The sequence below is a fragment of the Larus michahellis genome, chromosome 8 (genome assembly GCF_964199755.1).
Source record: "Larus michahellis chromosome 8, bLarMic1.1, whole genome shotgun sequence".
Taxonomy (NCBI): domain Eukaryota; kingdom Metazoa; phylum Chordata; class Aves; order Charadriiformes; family Laridae; genus Larus; species Larus michahellis.
Window position 1 is genome coordinate 31,717,351 of NC_133903.1, and position 18,905 is coordinate 31,736,255.

Here is an 18,905-nt window from a genome sequence, read left to right on the forward strand (position 1 = left end):
AGCAACAGATACATTTAGTTCTTTCCTGAAACAAAAAGATAAACCAAGAAAACAATGTAATTCCATCATAACACCTCATTTGGTTTATCCATAAATTGGTGCTGACTATTAGATACCAGCCAAACTATGGACTTATTAGGTGTACTGCTGTCAACAAGCTTCTTGCAGTATTTGAAACAGCCTTCAAGATGTTAGCCAACAAAAACTCAAGAACAGGGCCTTCCAAACACCAACTTTTAAAGCCATTAATTAACAGAAAGCAAGAGTAAACCTAAATACTCCTTTTAGTACAGACCTACTGCCTGAGGAAACCCACTATTTTTCTGAGGTGGACTTAAAATTGTCAATAGGGACTCAATCGTTGGCTTCATATTTCATATTAAAAAGTGAAAAGCATCTCTAGGACACAGTACAAAACTAGTAATTTCTCCTTGTACTTTTAAACTACGCTAACTTGTTCTTTCCCATCCAAAGAATTAAAGATTTCCTTTCTTAGTCAGTGTGACCATTTGAGTCACACTTCTTTACTCCTTTTAACTATAATTAAGTCAGATAAGCTAGTGTTGTGTTACAGTTTTAATTGGTATGGAACAGTTTCTAGCCTTAAAGGTGCTAATAACTCAGTCTTAATAGATAGTGTATCTGTCTTCTAAAGTGTAGGGGGGACACACTCTTCTGGCAAAGCAAGATTGTTAATTTATCTAAGTCAGGGGATAATGTCAGAACAGGTATATGAGAACTCGCAACCTAGGCCAAAGAGTACTGCAGCACACTTACATCACTTTCTCAGGCCTGTCCACTACCCTTAATGAGGTCAGCTGATCCGAGTCAGTCAAATCTGTGAGGTTCAGATTAGCCTGTATCTGAATAATTTCAATCTGTGAGACTTAAATGGAATCTTCTTCATTGACGTGACATCTTTGAGAACAGTATATATTAGCAAAACTCCATTGGTTTAAAATCCTTCTTTAACGCTACAGTTTGTGCTTAGAGCTTTTTCTGGTATTATTAGCTACTATTAAGTAATGAAAAACCTTTAAAGATATTTTTAAAGTTAATTTACAAAACTTTTTACCTTGGTGCAATGAATGTAGTTTACACTGTAGAATGGGAAAATGCCACTACCTTATGTCTCTTCCCAAAGCCTACTTATTTCTACAACTTTTACATAATATAAAAATGAAGTGAATTTATTGTACGTGTTCTAGAGAAAAAAAAAATTATACAATACACCAATACACTACTTGCAAAATTTACAAAGTTTCCTGAAAACGTATTGTTAAGTCTTAAACCAAGATATTTATTCGGATTTCTTTTGGTATTTGTAAAAAGTACCTAGTTCATACATGAGTTACAGCAGCCATCTAGTTGTAAGCATCGTGCAAGACAACTGAAAAATTATATAGTAAATTCTAGTTGGGTACCTATAGTACACAGTGTACTGTGATGATGTTTATTTTTCTTTTTAGTATCTTATGAAGTAGAATGCAACTATGGGAAAAATAAATTTGTACTTTGTAAGTTTTATTTTTTTACTCAACTCATTTTTCTCTTTTATATTCTCTTGTATATTTATATTCTCTTCCATATTACCCCACAGATTTGATTGACTCAGATCAGCTGACCTCATTAAGGGTAGTGGACAGGCCTGAGAAAGTGATGTAAGTGTGCTGCAGTACTCTTTGGCCTAGGTTGCAAGTTCTCATATACCTGTTCTGACATTATTCCCTGATTCACATAAATTAATAATCTTGCTTTGCCATATAAATGCCATATATATGCTTTGACATGACATGTCAAAACCTCAGTGAGACTACCTTGCACAATATGGTCAAGAGTAGAGTTGAATGATGCACAGATTAAGTTCAATTACAGTTTCTAAATTAAATTTAGGTGTGACTATAAAAAACACACACCTGTGCTAGTATTGGATACAAATTCAAAAACTCAAAGTTAGAAAAAGGCAGAACTAAAGTTTCTCGTCAACACAGATTTTGCCTCTTTTGAGCACATGCAGAAATGTTCTCAGCATTTAACTGCATTCTCATACATGGCTGCATTTAAAAAAATCTCCATGGAAATACTTATGTGTTCTAATGAGCTTGGTTTTCTGAAACACTGTCAGATTCAAGATACTTTTGCTATGCATCTCTCTCCAGTCTTACGTGGAAGGCTTGACACAGAAGAGGGCAGCAATATTGAATGATATTGAATCTTCTAGGGAAGGACTGAATTTTGTCCAGGTTGTGTTTTTTGTTAAGAAAATAACTTTTTTCACAGTTTAAAAGGACAGGTATCTTTTGATACTTATTGAATCAAGACATTTAACACGAAGCGAGGCTTTAATCACAAGAGGTTCTCAAGTGAACAGGAAATCTCAGTGTGTTTAGTTCTTTATCACAGCACTGCTTTCTCAGCCTCTTTTCTACACTGATAATTTTTTCAGTCTGTATTCAGTTATTTTTTCATGACTCTTAGAATGTTGTTGTCATATGCAATGTTGCATTCATGAGCCTGAAAACCTAATTTTTGTTCACAACTAAATATTCAAAATGTGAACACTTCCCACTAACTTCATAGTGATGCATTGCTTACTTTTTAGCATTAGAAGGATCTGCCTTTCATACTGGCTTTAGCATTACTGTGAAAAGACTGCTGCACTGGGGAAAAATTTCTTTTCTTAACTATCTTTAGTCCTAAGTCTTCTTTTCCTTCCTGCAAACCTGACAGTTGACTTTTAAAATGATCACTCAGGTTTGGGATGCCTGGAATTTAATCTGAGATTTCAAGAGAATACTTCAGGATTCTGAGTGTATTGCTAAGCAAGGTGGGAAAAAGTTTGCCCACATAATACACAAATTCATATAAGGGAAAACTTAAGTAGAAGAAGGAAAAAAAAATTATATTTTTTTATCTGAGAACAAAAGGCATTAAGTATTTCACAATTAATGAGGATGTATAGACAGATTGCAAATATGCCTTACCTAAAGAGCGTTTGAACATTTACAATAGTCTTAGCATCTGCCATGTAGTCTTCCTCGGCACTCATTGTACTTTCTTTGTCGACCACCACCATATTAGCTGCAAAGGTGACCCCACATCTTAATAAGTCATCTAGGCTTTTGTGAAGAGAAAGAGGGAGAAAGAAACAAGCAACTTAAAGATGGAACACTTAAAAGGTTAGGGATGGTTGGAATTTGCAGATCACAGGGTGAGTTGCTCGTTCCCTTCATCTCCATGTACATATCATCACGTCTAGTATAATCATCTACACCAAGTATATCATCTCAATTAATTGATAGAATATGAATAATTATTTTCCTTGGAGTCATATAGAATGCACTTCAGTAGGCTGTTACAGTGCCTCTCCTTTTGCTAAAATGATAAATTTATTTCAACTTTTTAGAATAAGCCTTTAACAATTCCTTGGAAAGACAGTGTGTCGTTACATGCTGCAACAACTTGCTTCATTGCAGTTACTTTTGGCAATAAACAGACACAAATAAATGCTTTGGGGTGCTCTTTCCCACAATTACATTTCAGTTTCAAAACGCTAATAAGTGTTCTACCAGGACATCCAACACATTACTTTTTTAGGTTAACCTATGAGTTGGAGTGTTGTCGTGATGCTTTTAGGAGCAGCAGTACATCAGTAAAACTCTGCACTCTGCTGGATGGTATTTCCTGGGAAGCCTGACCATAGAAAACACTCAAAGAGACCAGACTTACAGTTCTCATCATGCCTCTTATAGCCTTGTTTCCAAAATGAAGCATGTTTCAGTTGTTTTAACAATATTTTCCACAGAAATGAAGTACATTTTCAAAAGTTTAGAAAGGACTTTTCTGTAATGATAAAGACTGCTAGGAACCTAGCAATTTTTAAGTGAAAATAAGAAGAAAGGGTGAATTTCATGGTTTCCAAGGGAAATTGGAAAACTAAATTTTTGCATCATTCTGTTTACTTCCAAGGTGAAAAGCCGTTTTGTCATTATAATTGCTTCTCATTTGGCAATCTATAATATCAATTGTCTTAAGTGTCCTGATACAGTTTTTCTTTTCCGTAATGATGTTTTCAGGTTCCTGAGTTGATGTAACCTATTATAAATTCTTTTTGAACTTTTGGGTAAGGAAACCTGTACAAATTTGTGGTATTTATTTTACATCTTATAGATAGTGTTCCAAAACAAATACAAAATATAATTCTTTTTGAAACTCTGCATATCCCCGATTGTTGACTACAGCAAAAGAAAGGCTGTACTTTAGATGATCTATACTGGCAACTTCAGTGCACAAGCAGAACTCTGAACTTTCTCTGAGTAATTTGTATTTCTGCGTTTTCAGTCTTTCAGTTGATCCTTGAAAACAGCAGCATACTCTGAAATACCCAGATTTTCTGCATTTCAACGTTTCACAAGCTCAACAGCTGTTCTTATTTTAGCAGGTGCATACAGCTGATTTGTGGAGAATTTAAAAAATCCTAATTTAGTAGTAGTATAATTCTAGTTCTCAGGTACTTCTAGCTATAGATTTCTTAATACTGAATAGATTTCTTCACAACTGTGAAGTCTCTTCAGTTACAGATCTCAAATGACTTATGCCTGAAGCTTGTAGAACAGATATCTACTACTTGATGACATATTTTGATGAAGTTTATCCCAACTACGAATTTTGGTAAAGCTGTTTTTCTGCAGGCCATCCACTTCTAACAAAAACGAGTAGTAATGAGATTAATTCCTTGGGTGAATTTCTCTCTAGGATGATGGCATTTCATGCCAGGTGACCAAATGACAAATATGTTAGATACTCAAAGGTAGTAGCTGTCACTTTGGGAATTTATTCTATACCTATTAAATAAGAAAGGAAACTTTGCATATTTGACATTGTAGTTCTTAGCTAAAGATGATTAACTTCTATTAATTGTACATGATTTGAAAACATGTTTAGGAAAACACAGGGAATAAGTATGAACTATATTTTTTAAAAGTATTGTTATTGATGAAAACAGATGTGAAAAAAAACCACTGTGAAATATGTTTGGTTGTTGCATCAGGAATTAAAGCACTTGTATTGTCATAAAGATGCAGAAGCTTATGCTAGTATTACTGTTAACTGTAGAACTCTGTATAATCACTTATTTCAAAGACCAGACAATTAATTTTTTTTTATGAACTCAGTTCTAAAATCAACAAAAAACCTCTAGGGAGGTATTTAGTAATTTCCTTTTCAAAATAAACTCAGTAAATTTAATTGAAGTTTAATTTTCCACGTTAATAAAAACAGGTTAATATCTTTGGGTTATTAATTACTTTGGACAGTTTAAGTCAATTCAATTATTCTGTTGGTATGAATTCTTTCTATAATTGTTGTGGAATTAAGAGCTAAGAAAGAGCTAGTAGGTATTAACAACCCAAGACACTTTATTGGTCTAGAGGAAGAAATGTAGAAAGTGAAAAACATTTCTGTAGATTCTTTGCTTTGCAAATCCCACCACGATTATGGTATTGCCAAGGTAAATCTGTATCACTACTATAAGTCATTTTAAAGCCCTTGTTACAACAGGTCGAGATGGAAAAATGTTGAATCTTCAGAATTGTCATTGAAAAAACTGGATTCTGTTAATTCAGGACAGGAAATAAATTTTCTGTTTTCTACCTGGGGAACGAGTATTATGGGCTTGTACCCCCAACTCAGTTTAGGTATGTAATGAAGCAAACCATTTTCTTCTTTAAATTGACACTCTACACACAGGAGTTTGCTCAAATGCTAATGAGGCCTTGCTCTTCTCTTGTTTCTGCCTGATTTTTACATTAATCTATGTTGCTAAACCTAGGTATGCAAATATATATATTAGCAGAGATGAAGACAGAAATGTAGGAGTAGGTGATATTTTAAGTAGCGGAAGATGAAGACTGTTGGACGCATTTTGAGACTGTCTACGTTCTGAGCTATCTTTACAAAACCCTAGTCAGTAAACCCAAACACATTGTAACTGAGTATAGAATGAGACTAGAATCAGGGCTATAATCTGGCGATTTGTAGAAACATCTTAATGCACCTAAATAGGTGTTAATCTTATGTTTTTGAAGATATTAACGTGTGTTCCCTGACACGTTTCACTAATGATATCCTTTATAAGTCAGAAATTTGAAATCCCAAATTATAGCACACAGACACAAACCACGCATGCAAAAAGATCATCTTCAAGTACAACACACATTTAAACATGCAATGACGATACACACAACAAACCACTGAGCACTACAATGTTAAGTTTTCTAACAGTTATTTCACCTACTTGTCGATAGAGCCCACCATGTAGTAAACCATTGGAAACCAACAGATTGCATCCAGAAAATGCATATCTGGCCTAAGCAGCAGATGGGATTACAAAATGAAACACAATATCACAACAGCAGCATCTCTTCTAAAATATTTCAATAAACTGGTAGCTTTTTTTAAAAAAATAACTTTTTTAAACTTTGGCAGTATAATATCACTTTAAACGGGAAATAGGTTTGCAGAAAGCTGTGAATCAACAGTTTGCTGTGATCATAAAGGATGATCATAATTAACATGCTTATATTAATAAATGCACTTCTTAAATCAGAAATTTTATGGCACAGGACAATTCCAAATATTAAATGACTGATGTCAAAAACACACTACGAAGTTATACTCCAATGCATGACTCCAGACTAAACAGTGAGGATTTTTAATTAAAATGTGAAGTGGAAACCCAATCATCATTTGGTTTTTGTGCCAACAGCTCCATTCAAGTCAACGAGACAGTCATAGATGAAACCTTATTTTTAAAATGGAATGTGAAAACTAAGATAGTGTATTTTATTGTAATGTTTCTTTAATAATAAATTTTACTGTGTTTCTTCTTACATACCAAGAAACACTGGAAATCTTAAAACACATGTGATGTGTAGATATCAGAATAAGTAATAAATTGCCTTGATAAATAAAGAAAATAGGAATATAACAACAATGCATATATATGTTCAACAAAGGTGGCTGAATTCCTAAGTCCAATGAAGTAAATTACAAAATCCCAATTGACTTGAATGGCAGCCTGAATTCCACCTCATGCACGTAGGAAAAGCACGCTGGCTTTCCCGCTAGCTTCTGTAGGCCCATGAATGATGGCCTTTCCGAGGAGTCACTGCAAATGCTGTGTAGAGAGAGACAACACTAAGGGTATTAGTTTAATTAGCAACCATAGCTTTTACTTTATGCTAATAAAAAGTGGGTTTAGCCATAAAATGTCACAACAGTAAAACAAATGAACTCAGGCACTGTGCTGGAAAAGAGAACAAGCACTAGAGGGCGCTGTATGATCACATCTTTAATCTTAAGCGGGTTGCAACTCAGAAGTCCATTAGCCTAATTTAGGCTTTTACCAATTTGTGTAATTTACTCTATGCCATAGCATGTACATAAAAAAGCTTCTGTTTTGAAAACACAGGTATGTAGCGCTTCACTAAAGAGCCATCTGAGGTAAAATTGGGAGACTTCACAGCAGGCCTTTGTATAATAAATTACTTAAACTAGAACATATATATGCACAGAGAAGCGTCAGCCTGCAATCAGAACATATAAGAAATTTCTGCTGCTGTCATTTCTTTGACTTGTATTTTTTGTATACAGCTAGCCTTCATTTTTTGTCTTCTAAATTGATTTTTAAGTACTTGAGCTGTATCAAAGTGTTACTAAAAAACACCAAACCCAAGTCTCTTTCATTCGTTGTCAGATTATAAATGAATCAGTCTTGCCACAGAAGAATTTGTCTGAAATTCTAAACAGCTAATGCAAGAAAGGCTAACAATTCCAGCGATCTCCAGACAGATACGGTAGTAACAATAATATTGCAGGTTTTAATTTTCTTCCATGACTTTATAGAATTGTAGACAAAGAGTGTGGGGGATGTCCTACTGGCTTAAAGAACTGTTTATCTCAGAGTCTAAAATTATTAAAAATATACCTAACTGGTCCAGGCTACTAAGTGCCTTGTGTTAAGTAGGTTAGTGTTGTCTGAAGTGCTGTCATGTAGCTGTGAAACTGTTACAGTTTGCTTTTTATAGTGTTTATGAAGTTATTTAATTTTAGCAGTAATATTCACATTATTTTGCGTACTTTTAAGAAATACTTAGCTGAAACATTGGCCATGAAGAATAAGGACATTTAAATTCACTATGGCCATTTACTGTCAATAACAAGTCAATTTTCTATATATGACAGTGAACATAAGGTATTACTCTTGGCATCAAATTTTCTCAAAGATAAATGTGCCATAATGTTTTTGATTTTAAGTTGGCCGTGTGAAGAGTGATCATCTACTGAAGTAATGGCAAAATGAGATTAAAAGGTATCACGAAAAAAAATATAAAATTAAAAACTACTTACGGGTTATCCAGGAGTAATACAATGGGATTTAGTTCTTTCTTTGGTCGATAATAAGCTCGTAGTGGAACAATAAAGTTATATAAGCCATTTCCAGCAGTTTCTGCTGCAACTATAATCAATTTATTTTTGAATCCATAGGCTTTGGCATCTTCATAGTAGTTATGTTGGCATCCCTAAAAGCAAAATAAGAAACAAGTTCAGTGGATATGAATAAAGAGATTTAGCTGTGACATTAAAGGGTTTTACATTAGAGAATTGTATCAGACAACCTGATATAAACCTGATCAGGCATAAACAAACTCTTGGTGATGAAAAGGATGAGAAAACATATTATAGCTCAGTAAGTGCTGAACAAACTCATCTCTAAGTGGAAACCAGAATTTAACTCTGTTCAGATGCAAGGGACAAACGAGAACGCAGTTTTATCCAGTAACAGAAACTCCCCTTACCTTATCTAGTCTTAGACAACAGAATGGTACTTTTTCATGCAGAAGGTGACAAAATGTGGGAGAGCTTCCAATATATGGAGAGTAAGGAGGATAGCCTTTGGCATACCTAGGAGAATAGAACAAGCATTTTTCAGTATAGCTAATTACTGAAAAGCAGTTGACTATGCAACTATTTTATGGGATGTTTATACCTATGTCTAAGTTTTGCAGTTATCTGTAGACTAGCAGAGTCAAGTGCATGAAATGAATTATGTTTAATAAGGGTTAAAAGAATATATTTTATAGTTTTGACCAATTCGATACAATTTAGTGGAAGCCATCATGCTTTTGTGGACTAAAAGCATTTTGCTTGGGTTTTTGGATCATAGTGTGCTGTCCTAGTGTTTTGGAGGCAGGCAGTGGAAACTTCTATGGAAGGAAAAAAAGGAAGGAAAGAAAATAGAAAGAATTGTGGTACTCCTGCGCTTCCTTCCCCATTTTTCTTTCAAACACATATCAAGAATGAGTGAGGTCATTACCTTCTTGCTTTAATAACATACTTTCAACATGGCTGGAAGAAATTTTAAATGGCAAATCCTCTTGCTGATGAGATGAAATTTCTAATTTGCGTTAGTTTTTAATATGAGACCTTTTAAATCCTGGTATTTCAGACTGTAGATTTAAGATGACTTGTTGTATTACTTTTTTAGTTGAAGCTTTATGATCTTCCCTGGGGCTTCTCATGCTTGCCGCTGCTGGAGATGGGAAACTGTGCTAGGTGAGCCACTGGTGTAATGGTGTATTTCAGTTTTAATGTCCCTGTCAGTAATCCCAATAAACCCAACTGCTTATCTGCATGGCAGTTACAGGATTGAATCTTCTGGTTTTATCTGAGTAACGCATCATTACTTTCAAGAATTTTAAATTAGATGTAATAATTTTGTTTCCTACTGCTTTTTTTATCATTCCCACATTTTGAAGTCAGACACCTAGCCCCAGTGTTCAACGAGCCTGTTGAATGATCTGATCATCACTGCATTCTCAGGACAGAAATACTGTTTGTTTTGTTCATAAATTAGTTGAGTCCTGTCTTTATAACTACAGAATGTAAGAAAAATGGTCATAAAAAATGTTATTAAAAAAGTACAATACAAAACTGGATCTTTATAACTGAGTATAGAAAATCAGCAGCAAATGGAGGCGTTAATCTGGTGGGGGTTTTTTATTTCAAAATAGGCATAACAGCATTCTGCTAGGAGACAACAGCATTTCATAAAAGGGAGTAATTCCCTAATTGGCCTTTATGGGTCTTGCTAGCTACAACTGCTTGGATTCGCCTCCATGTCAAAAAATTATCCATTCTGCTTATGTAATATTATCTTTTCAAATTATGTTGTTTATTTTATATTTGATATACATACTCTAAGCCTGCAGAGACTTCATCATCTGATGGGGTAGTTTCATCTTCTGACTGGTCACTGAGCAGGTCACAGGTCTGCAGTGAGGATGAGTCTGCAACTTCCAAAACAGGTGCTATGCTGGGCCGCCTGCCCTCTTTACCTCCCTCGGAAGGAAGAGCTAGTGTAGGTCCGCTGGATGTTCGGCATCCTGTATCTTGTAAATCAATAGCCACTGTCCCTGAAGTAGCAGTGAAAGCATTTTTTCAACGTGGTTGTCAAAACATTTTAATGAGATTCACATATTTAGTGGAGATTACCTGACTACATGGCCAAAGAATGAAGGGCCATGTGTTTATTATTATAATGTGTTTATTACATTAAAATATAACAAATATTTAAACTATGCCTGAAGAAGCCTTTTCCTTCAAACTAGCACTTTTTCTGACCATTAATAAATATTTTCTTGTCAGCTACTTTTTTAAAATCGTACTTGATGTAATTAATCCATATTTACATCAACAACCTGTAGGTTTTTATTGAGAAAAGGAATTTTTTCTAATTAAAGAAGCTATGAAAACTTATTACAAACAACCAGTTATGAATGACAAAGAAATTACCCATGTGATTTTCCCAGTTGCTTTGCTTTGCCTACATTTTATTATTATTTTTTTACACAACAGTCTTAAGTGGTTTAATTCCATATTGTCAAGTAAAAGAAAAACATAACCAAATTCCATTGGTTTTGGGTTGTTGGGGTTTTTTTTGAAAATACAAGGGCAAGTGTTTAATGTTTTTTCTTTCCACACACTATTATAATGTCTTACATATTAATTAAAACTACAATTTTAGGAATACGCTGTTAAAAGCTTTAAAATGCACTATTCAGTGAATAAGAATATGTTGTGAGGCTTTGTTTTTTTTTACTTACCCATGCTGGCTATTATACTGTGTACTGGTAACCTAGAAGCTCCATGATAAGATAACTTTGATTCATGTTTTTTTCTATGCTTTTCGTGCTTCTTAAAAGCAGAATTCTCTTCTTTGGTGATATTTATATAAAAGCATATATCTGTAGAATTCATGATATATCGAGGACCTGGATTCAGCAAAATGTTTTTGTTATCTTCCTTTCTAACACCAATCAGACAGACTCCAAACCTTAATTGGAAAAGGAAAGGCATGGTTCATTTTGCATAGTCCCATATACACTAGAATTTCCACTGTCAAAAATGAACCTCCAGTATGTTGTTACATTTTGCAGATTATGAACATTTGCAGATTTTTGGATGACAAATATATTTGAAAAATATTATCTGCTAAATAGGCCACTTCTGATCAAGCAGTTTTTACGATCTCATGAATCCCTAGGCATTTGAATCTAGCGTTTTTCTTAATCCCCATAATATTCTTCTAATGTTGTTCCAGTTGATTTTTTTTCTATCAATCAGATGTATAGTGCCTTCTGGGAAAATATTAGTAGAAGGATGCGTATATAATATGAAAAAGTATTCATCATGTTAAATTATTCCATAATTCATATGTAATGGAAACCATTTTCAGAATTCATTTTTGCAATTCATTCCTAGAAATTAATTTGATTAGTGATAGAAAATAAGGAATTAAAGCAAAAAAAAAAATCTTTGTCTCACTTACGAAGTATGAGAATAAACTCAGTGTTCAGGGTCTGATATATGTTCATTTTGTTAAATATATACGAACATACATGATTTGTGTTCAGTTTGTATATTCACCTCACAGAGCAGCACTGAATAAGTGATGCATGATCTGGAACCTAAAGAAGATAGGTAAGCATCTAACAGAAAAAATACGGGTTTATTTTGAACAGTCACCAGAACATAGCATGCATCATCTTTAAATTGAACATTTTGCATAAAATGAACACACCACAAAGGAAGACAGATTTCCATCTGACTCCTAATGAAATAAATTTTAAAAAACACTAACACCCTCCCACTGTCCCTTTTCTAGGTTGTTTTGGACATGGAAAGGGACTGGTGTTCTCATATAATGTCTCTAAGGTACAATTTCTTTTCTAGTTGTCAGGCTTATCCTATACATCCTTTATATTCTGTTCTCTCAGACTGAGCTGGCCTATACAGAACTAATGTGAGCTTTTACCTGACCAGCTGTAACTTACAGACAAATATCCGTGAAATATAGTAGTGACCAGATATTTAAATCCAGAACCAGAGTAATGCATAATTCTGCACCTTTGAATGCAGAGGTACGCTGCAGGCAAAACAATTAATTATTTGTTTGAACTTTTCATTGTTGATAGGAAAATAAACATACTTTTTATGTGCATGGAAAGAAGCATATGTGAAGCTTTTCCCCTCATACTCAGCAAAAAAAGTACTTTCTTCCAAGTTAATATGATACACTTCATTACCAGAGCATCTCCCATACATTTTCTGCCATTGTTCCGATGATTGCTGACTCTCCCTGAAACATGTACAGATAAAGAGAATAATTTAAAACTCAATGTAAAATTCTTATTGATCAGAGCAGTATTTCATGGCAATAGAAACCACAAATGTTATTAAAAAGGTCCCATAGGCTAATCTAAAAAAAATATTTGAGATCAAAGCTTGGTAATACTGTAACTACAGAGATTATTTTAATGAATTAAAGAGCATTTTCTGCTAAGTAATAGGCATATAAGATTATGTACTTTTATATCAGGAGAGATACAGCCAAATTACTTTAAATTCACACCATAGTATGTAGATTCATTGCAATTTAAAGATGACAGGTGAAACCAACAGCATACTCATTCTATTCACAAAGGCAGTCTCTTCAGGAGCTCCACGGTAGATTGTCTGGTTCCTGCTTGAAGTAGGTAAAGAATCATTAAAAATAACTTATGTAGGAAAGACCCATTTGGCTTTGGTCACTTTATCTGTAAGAAAGATTTTTTTCTGCATTTGCCTATGGGTTATCTTCAGCATTTACCCTATCGTCATTTTTAGTTACTGTGCCTTGTGTACTATGACAAGTATATACCTTCTTTTCTCTAGTGGAAGAAAATAAATTATTACTTTAACCATATAAAGCATATCATCCTTTACCATATGCAGCTAATGTTCTTTATCCAAATGGACTGTTAGTGGAAATGTTCAAAACCTCAGCTAATACCAAAATTCGTAGACTTGGGGCCTCTGTGAACTTCTTACTTGACAAAGTTTCATGTGGAAACAAGGTTCTGTCTGCATATATAATGAATGCATAAATATATATATATATATGTGCAGACAGGACATAAAACTGACAAATATGGTCTGTGTTTTGCCATTTGAAGCTAAGATCTCAAGATATTGGGACATGCTCCTTTGTGCTCATTTATACATTTGCAATGTTTTAATTCAATTTACCATTCTTCCCCACCCTCAGCGTAGAAACATTTTGTTTCAAGATGGAAATAAGTAAACCATTATTATTGCAATAGTATTAACAAACGGTGCACTAGTTGTAGAATAGCAGAACTAAAAATGTAATTACAGAAGATAATTTTCCATATTTCACTTTTCCCTCTAAAATAAAATGTTCACCTGTTTAAGGTCTGCTTGGTTCCAGTTAGTTGTCTGAAAGCTTCCCATGGGGCTGTTCTGTAAAGACCACATGAAGTTCAAGTCAGAAAGGCTATTCTCTTCCAATATTTTGTATCATAATACAAACCCTAATAAAGTTCTATTACTAGATAAGATAATTGGATAACATTTAAAGAGAAATGTTGAGATTAATAATTAAGATCAATAATAAGATTATAAATAAGACTCAAGGTAGAATTTTGGTGGCTTACAGACAGGTTTTGAATTTCATAAACAGATGAGAAGACAATGGGATTATTTACTTCTAGTTTGTTTAATCTGAAAACCAGCATTAAAGACTGAAGCCAGTTCACATAAACGGCAGCAAACTTCTCCTTAATTTTAATAGCAAGTTTATCTGGCCAAAGTTGCTTAGAAAATGAACATTTTCCCCAGTCTCCTCACATAATAATACCAGAAGATAAGATGTTTTTAATTTATGAACACGTGTTTCTTTTTGTTTGATGTATATTGCATTATCATTCTAATTAGGATAATAGAGAATAATAATTTTTCCTCTGTTCCGCTGCTATGTATTGACTTCAACTTTCAGTTAATTTCCAGTGTACTTATCTTCGTGATTATCAGAATCTTGTATTCAGAGCTTGTATTATTAACAGTGTCACACTATTTCTTAATAAAAATAAGAAACAGATTCCCTGTGGAATAGGTAGCACTTCATTTGTAAGATTACAACAAACAGTTGGGACAATGTTTTATCTATGAACTGTCAATGAACTGTTTAATTCTATTAAAATGTAAGTCACTTAGGTTAAGATCATAACTTCACTAAATTAACAACTGTTAAGAAGGTAGAACTTGAAAGTGGTCATATTTTCCCTTAATGAATGACTTTTTACCAGGGAAATGACAAAAAGCAAGAAATGTTCTGGTACGTTCCTTGATAATCTCCTCTGGTTACATGCACCTAAAATAGTGTGTAAAAAGAAGAGCCATTCCTTGTGGAATGGGAAGGGATAGGTAGTCATTTGAACTTGGTTATCTGTGTAACAAATTGAACGGTCCCAGTCACTATATTGAAGTTACTAAACTTGTAAGTCAACAGATATGTGGCTTCTGTGAATGGAAACCTGAACTAATTATTAAGAAAATCCTCCCAACGACTTTGAAAGTTTAGCCAAGGTTGCAAGTGGTTTCTTCACTGCAGTTTCCTCATAATCCAAGTCTGCTCTTGTTATATAAGACAATTCTGACAGGGATTTAAAACTCAAGTCCTACATAAAGTTTAATGCAGGTGCTGGTAGTAACCAGGATAATGAAAGTATAATTAAACAGGAATCAATGTAAAGGAAAGCAGTTTACTGTTCATATTGGAAGTCTATTTAACAAATACTCTTCATTATTTAGATCTAATTTAGTATTTAGTTTGAATATAAATGCATGTATAGTTAAAATTTTTGTTTGTAGTTTAAATAATCTATTTTCACTGAATCCTTGTAATTATACTTAGCCAAACTCAAACGTTCAGCTGACTTAATCTTTCATATGCATCAATAAAGGTAATTTAACCTATTTTAACTATTAGCAGTTAATTTTCCTATTGTTCAACATCAGGAAATATCTAGAAAAGCCAAAACAATTATTCTGATTTATAAATTAGTCAAATCCAAAGGAATTTTATGTCTGCAATATGATGACAACCTGTAGATGAAGGTTAAAACAGACACCAATTTTGAAAACAGATTTTCCCCCGAAGACACAGAAGTGCAGAATCACGTTTTATCAACACACTGCTCAAACACTCTAGAGTGAGCGCAGATCTCAGGAGATGCTTATGAAGACTGTAAATTTAAAAGGAATTTTTCCTCTAAAGCATTAGTGTATACTCATTAAAAAAGTTTGAAAATAAATTTAATGACTTTAGAACTTCTAAAGATCGGCTAGATATATCTAGCTGTGAGTTTATTTTAGTTAGCAAGTGTTTAAATCAATTATGGTACTGCACATAAAAATTATGAATAAAATAGTAAAATAGGTGTAACTGATAAAATTGTGACATTTAAGTGGTAATTCAGGAAATAAATCATTTTCACATATTTAAATATTTTATATGATTTTTTCAATTATGTGTGATTACTGTCCCTTGAATTTAGAATCTTACATTCAAGAAGCGCATACTTGTTAAAAATCAATGGTTAAATCTCTCGTTGTTAAAGAGCATCTTAACTACTTGTTCAAGAACACAAAACTTCCAGATTAAACATGACCTACGTAACACTCAATTATAAGCAAAAAGTAAGCTCAAGTACATCATTACTTAATGTTTTCAAGAGCACAGTAGAGTTTTTTAGTAGGATCAGAGCAGTTTAGCAAAATGATAGCTTTGTCCTCAGTTCCTCATTTTGAATGCTTGACTTGGTGACTTCTATCATATATTGAACAGATTTCTGCACTTGTACAAAACTTAACAAAAATCAAAATCACAGTTAAATTAGACTTTCGAGAACACATGCCAGCATTTCCAAGGGATTTTAAAAAGTTGTAAGGAATAAAAGGAGAAGAAAAGCCTCACCAGTCTGGGAATTATGTACCTTTTTATGTGGGGGAATTATGTAAATTTTTAGCAAAAAATGAAATAAGGGAAGTAGCAAAAATATTACATTTGAAAGCTTAGACAGTGATATTTTGGGAAAGAAATATTTGATTTTTTGATTTTTTTTTAGCACTGTGATGTCAAGACTACTGAAATCTTAAATAATTTTTGAAGTTATTTCCCTCTAATTTGTCTGTTTTAAACTTTCACAGATATAGCGTGGTTTTAAAGAACAGTCTTATCTGCTCAACCAATTAGACAGCCTTAAAACACATGCTCGAAGATGTCCCAAGTTTGCCATTTTTCAGTATTTTGGATCCCATCTGAAATTAAATGCTCTGATGAGTGCTGACTAAAGTAGAAGAATGGCAGCTAGACATTTTCACTTTTCCAGTCTCTCTGTATTTATACAGCAAGCTTGTATGTTTCTGTAAGAAGGATTCAAAGTAATGCTAACAACTAATTGTACAAAAAATTTTTTTTTTGCTCCTAGTATACAATGACCAGATGAGAAATCAGTTACTTTAACAACCCCGATCATATCAATTAATTCTGATTGCAAAAGAAATAATAAGTGCTTTTGCATTCTACTATAGTTATTTGTATCATAGCTGGGAATCTGTATAAATGATCGATATATCTGTGTTAAAAATGAAATGCTACAGTTCTTATATACAGCAGAAAACAGAGTCCCTTTCATATGGTTTTGTGCTGATGGAAAATTTTCTGCTAGCTGTTAAGCATACTACTCTTCTTTCATTTACATATAATACGAAATAACTAAAAAGGCTCTGTATTCTGTGCACGTCAGATAATGAAAGTGAAGCAGATGAAGAATATATTTCACCATGATTCTCAGGAGGCGTAGAAACAGTATTTTGTTGTCTTCTTTTTTAATAGATTCTAGTACAGGCAGTGCCATTAAAATCTTGACATTTGTTGTTCTTGGTAGTAAAAGTTCTAGCAATAATTGCAGTTTTCCCCATCCTGGGCACAGGGGAGTATTGCAAATGCTATATAGAAGGGTAAATAGCTCTGCTTGTAAATATCAAGATATTACTGGGTCCATGATTACATGAAAAAAGTATGCTTTTTTACTAGACTCTCAAAAGTATTCTTGTGCAGTCTATATGCATGTATTCCGTTTTTACAGATATATTTGGAGATTCACTCTTTAATGCCTCTCTGCCCACAACATTTTAATAATAATACCTTATTATTCCAAGAATATTGTATAACAGAGATATACTAGATGTGGTAAAATTGCTTTGGTAAACGTAGAGAAGTTCTACTGTGACTATGCAGTCTGTAAAGACACCGTAATTCTGTACCCCTTCCAGCAGCACGGTTATTATGTTAAAAACCATCTCTTCATATGTATGTTTGCTTACTTCTTAATGTACAGGCAGTGAATAGCAAAGAACATTTTATATGTTACCAGAAAAACATTTTTTGAGCTCAATGAATAGTGTGGGTATTTATATGGGTACAAAACCAGACCTTCAAGTTAACATGAAAATAGGTATTCTTGGGTCTTGTTGGTGCTCTTAAGTAGAACTGTGTGATAGATCCACGATTCAATCTACTAAATTGGAAATGCAAATTTTTCATATCTTCTATTGTGGAAGTGGCACAACAGCATGCAACAAATTGTTAAATATTGGGAGGGATGTTTCTTTTTGAAATTATAATATATTGAGTAAAACATATTGATGTTTTTATTGTGCAGAAAGTTCCAATTTCTTTTTAAAAACTTGTTTTAAAACGTAGTTGTCCGGGAGTTTAGGGTAAGCTATTTTCCAAAGAATATCTGCTATAACTTTTACAAGCTTGTTTTTTTTTTTTTTAATGGTGGTATATACTTACTGTCCCCTAGATGTATGAACCAGCAGTGTGATTAATGTGGAGGTAGCTGGACATATACAATTCAGAGCTAGCATAGCATATTTGAATTCCTCTTCACACACAACATGATCTGTAGGGAAAAAAAAAAAGAAAATATAAATTGTTTTACAAAAATACTTTCAATTGAGCACAATTATCACTTCCTTGCCTTGCCTAGAAAAAAGGTGAAGATAGTGGCAATCAAAATTTGCCTCCAGATCTTCTTCTTCCACTTGAACCTAGAGAGCAGCTGTGTATGATTTGCCCCATCTATGCTGTCTCTCAGACTGCATGACTAGAGTTAATTTTGCATACTTTCTGTCCTGCAGCTACACACGGAGAGGATGCAATGGCTCTGTGAAACCTGCTTCCGCTATCTTGCTGCGCTAGTTGTATGAGTAAGCCATGCAGCACAGTCTAGTTTGTATCTTTTGCACCTTCTGCAGTTTTGCATGAACTGGTGTAGAGACATCAAGCATTGTACAGAGAAATAATTTTGTGTTGAGGAGACAGCATAGCTAGGACACCGCAATGCAGGAGTGCTGATCAATTAGATAGGCTGTACTGGCTTGCAGACTGGCTATTTGGCAGTGGCTCTGGGATTTTGCACTGCACTTCAGAG

The 18,905-nt window shown here is 33.7% G+C and overlaps 1 protein-coding gene across 7 annotated transcripts in view; it reads right to left on the minus strand.

Annotated features, from left to right (window-relative positions):
- Positions 1-18,905, minus strand: part of KCNT2 (potassium sodium-activated channel subfamily T member 2) — a 197,383-nt gene that overhangs the window by 79,910 nt on the left and 98,568 nt on the right. For 6 of the 7 annotated variants that reach the window (XR_012588877.1, XR_012588876.1, XR_012588875.1 and 3 more), the window contains 9 exons: positions 18,266-18,374; positions 13,807-13,863; positions 12,551-12,700; positions 11,166-11,395; positions 10,259-10,475; positions 8,859-8,964; positions 8,410-8,582; positions 6,296-6,367; positions 2,985-3,119 (listed from right to left, as the gene is read on the minus strand). Coding sequence is in view for 3 of the 7 variants with exons in the window: in XM_074599204.1 (XP_074455305.1) it covers positions 2,985-3,119; positions 6,296-6,367; positions 8,410-8,582; positions 8,859-8,964; positions 10,259-10,475; positions 11,166-11,395; positions 12,551-12,700; positions 13,807-13,863; positions 18,266-18,374 (1,249 nt within the window). In the remaining 4 variants the exon portion in view is untranslated. The remainder of the gene's footprint in view (positions 1-2,984; positions 3,120-6,295; positions 6,368-8,409; positions 8,583-8,858; positions 8,965-10,258; positions 10,476-11,165; positions 11,396-12,550; positions 12,701-13,806; positions 13,864-18,265; positions 18,375-18,905) is intronic. The other variant, XM_074599205.1, reaches the window with a different exon arrangement.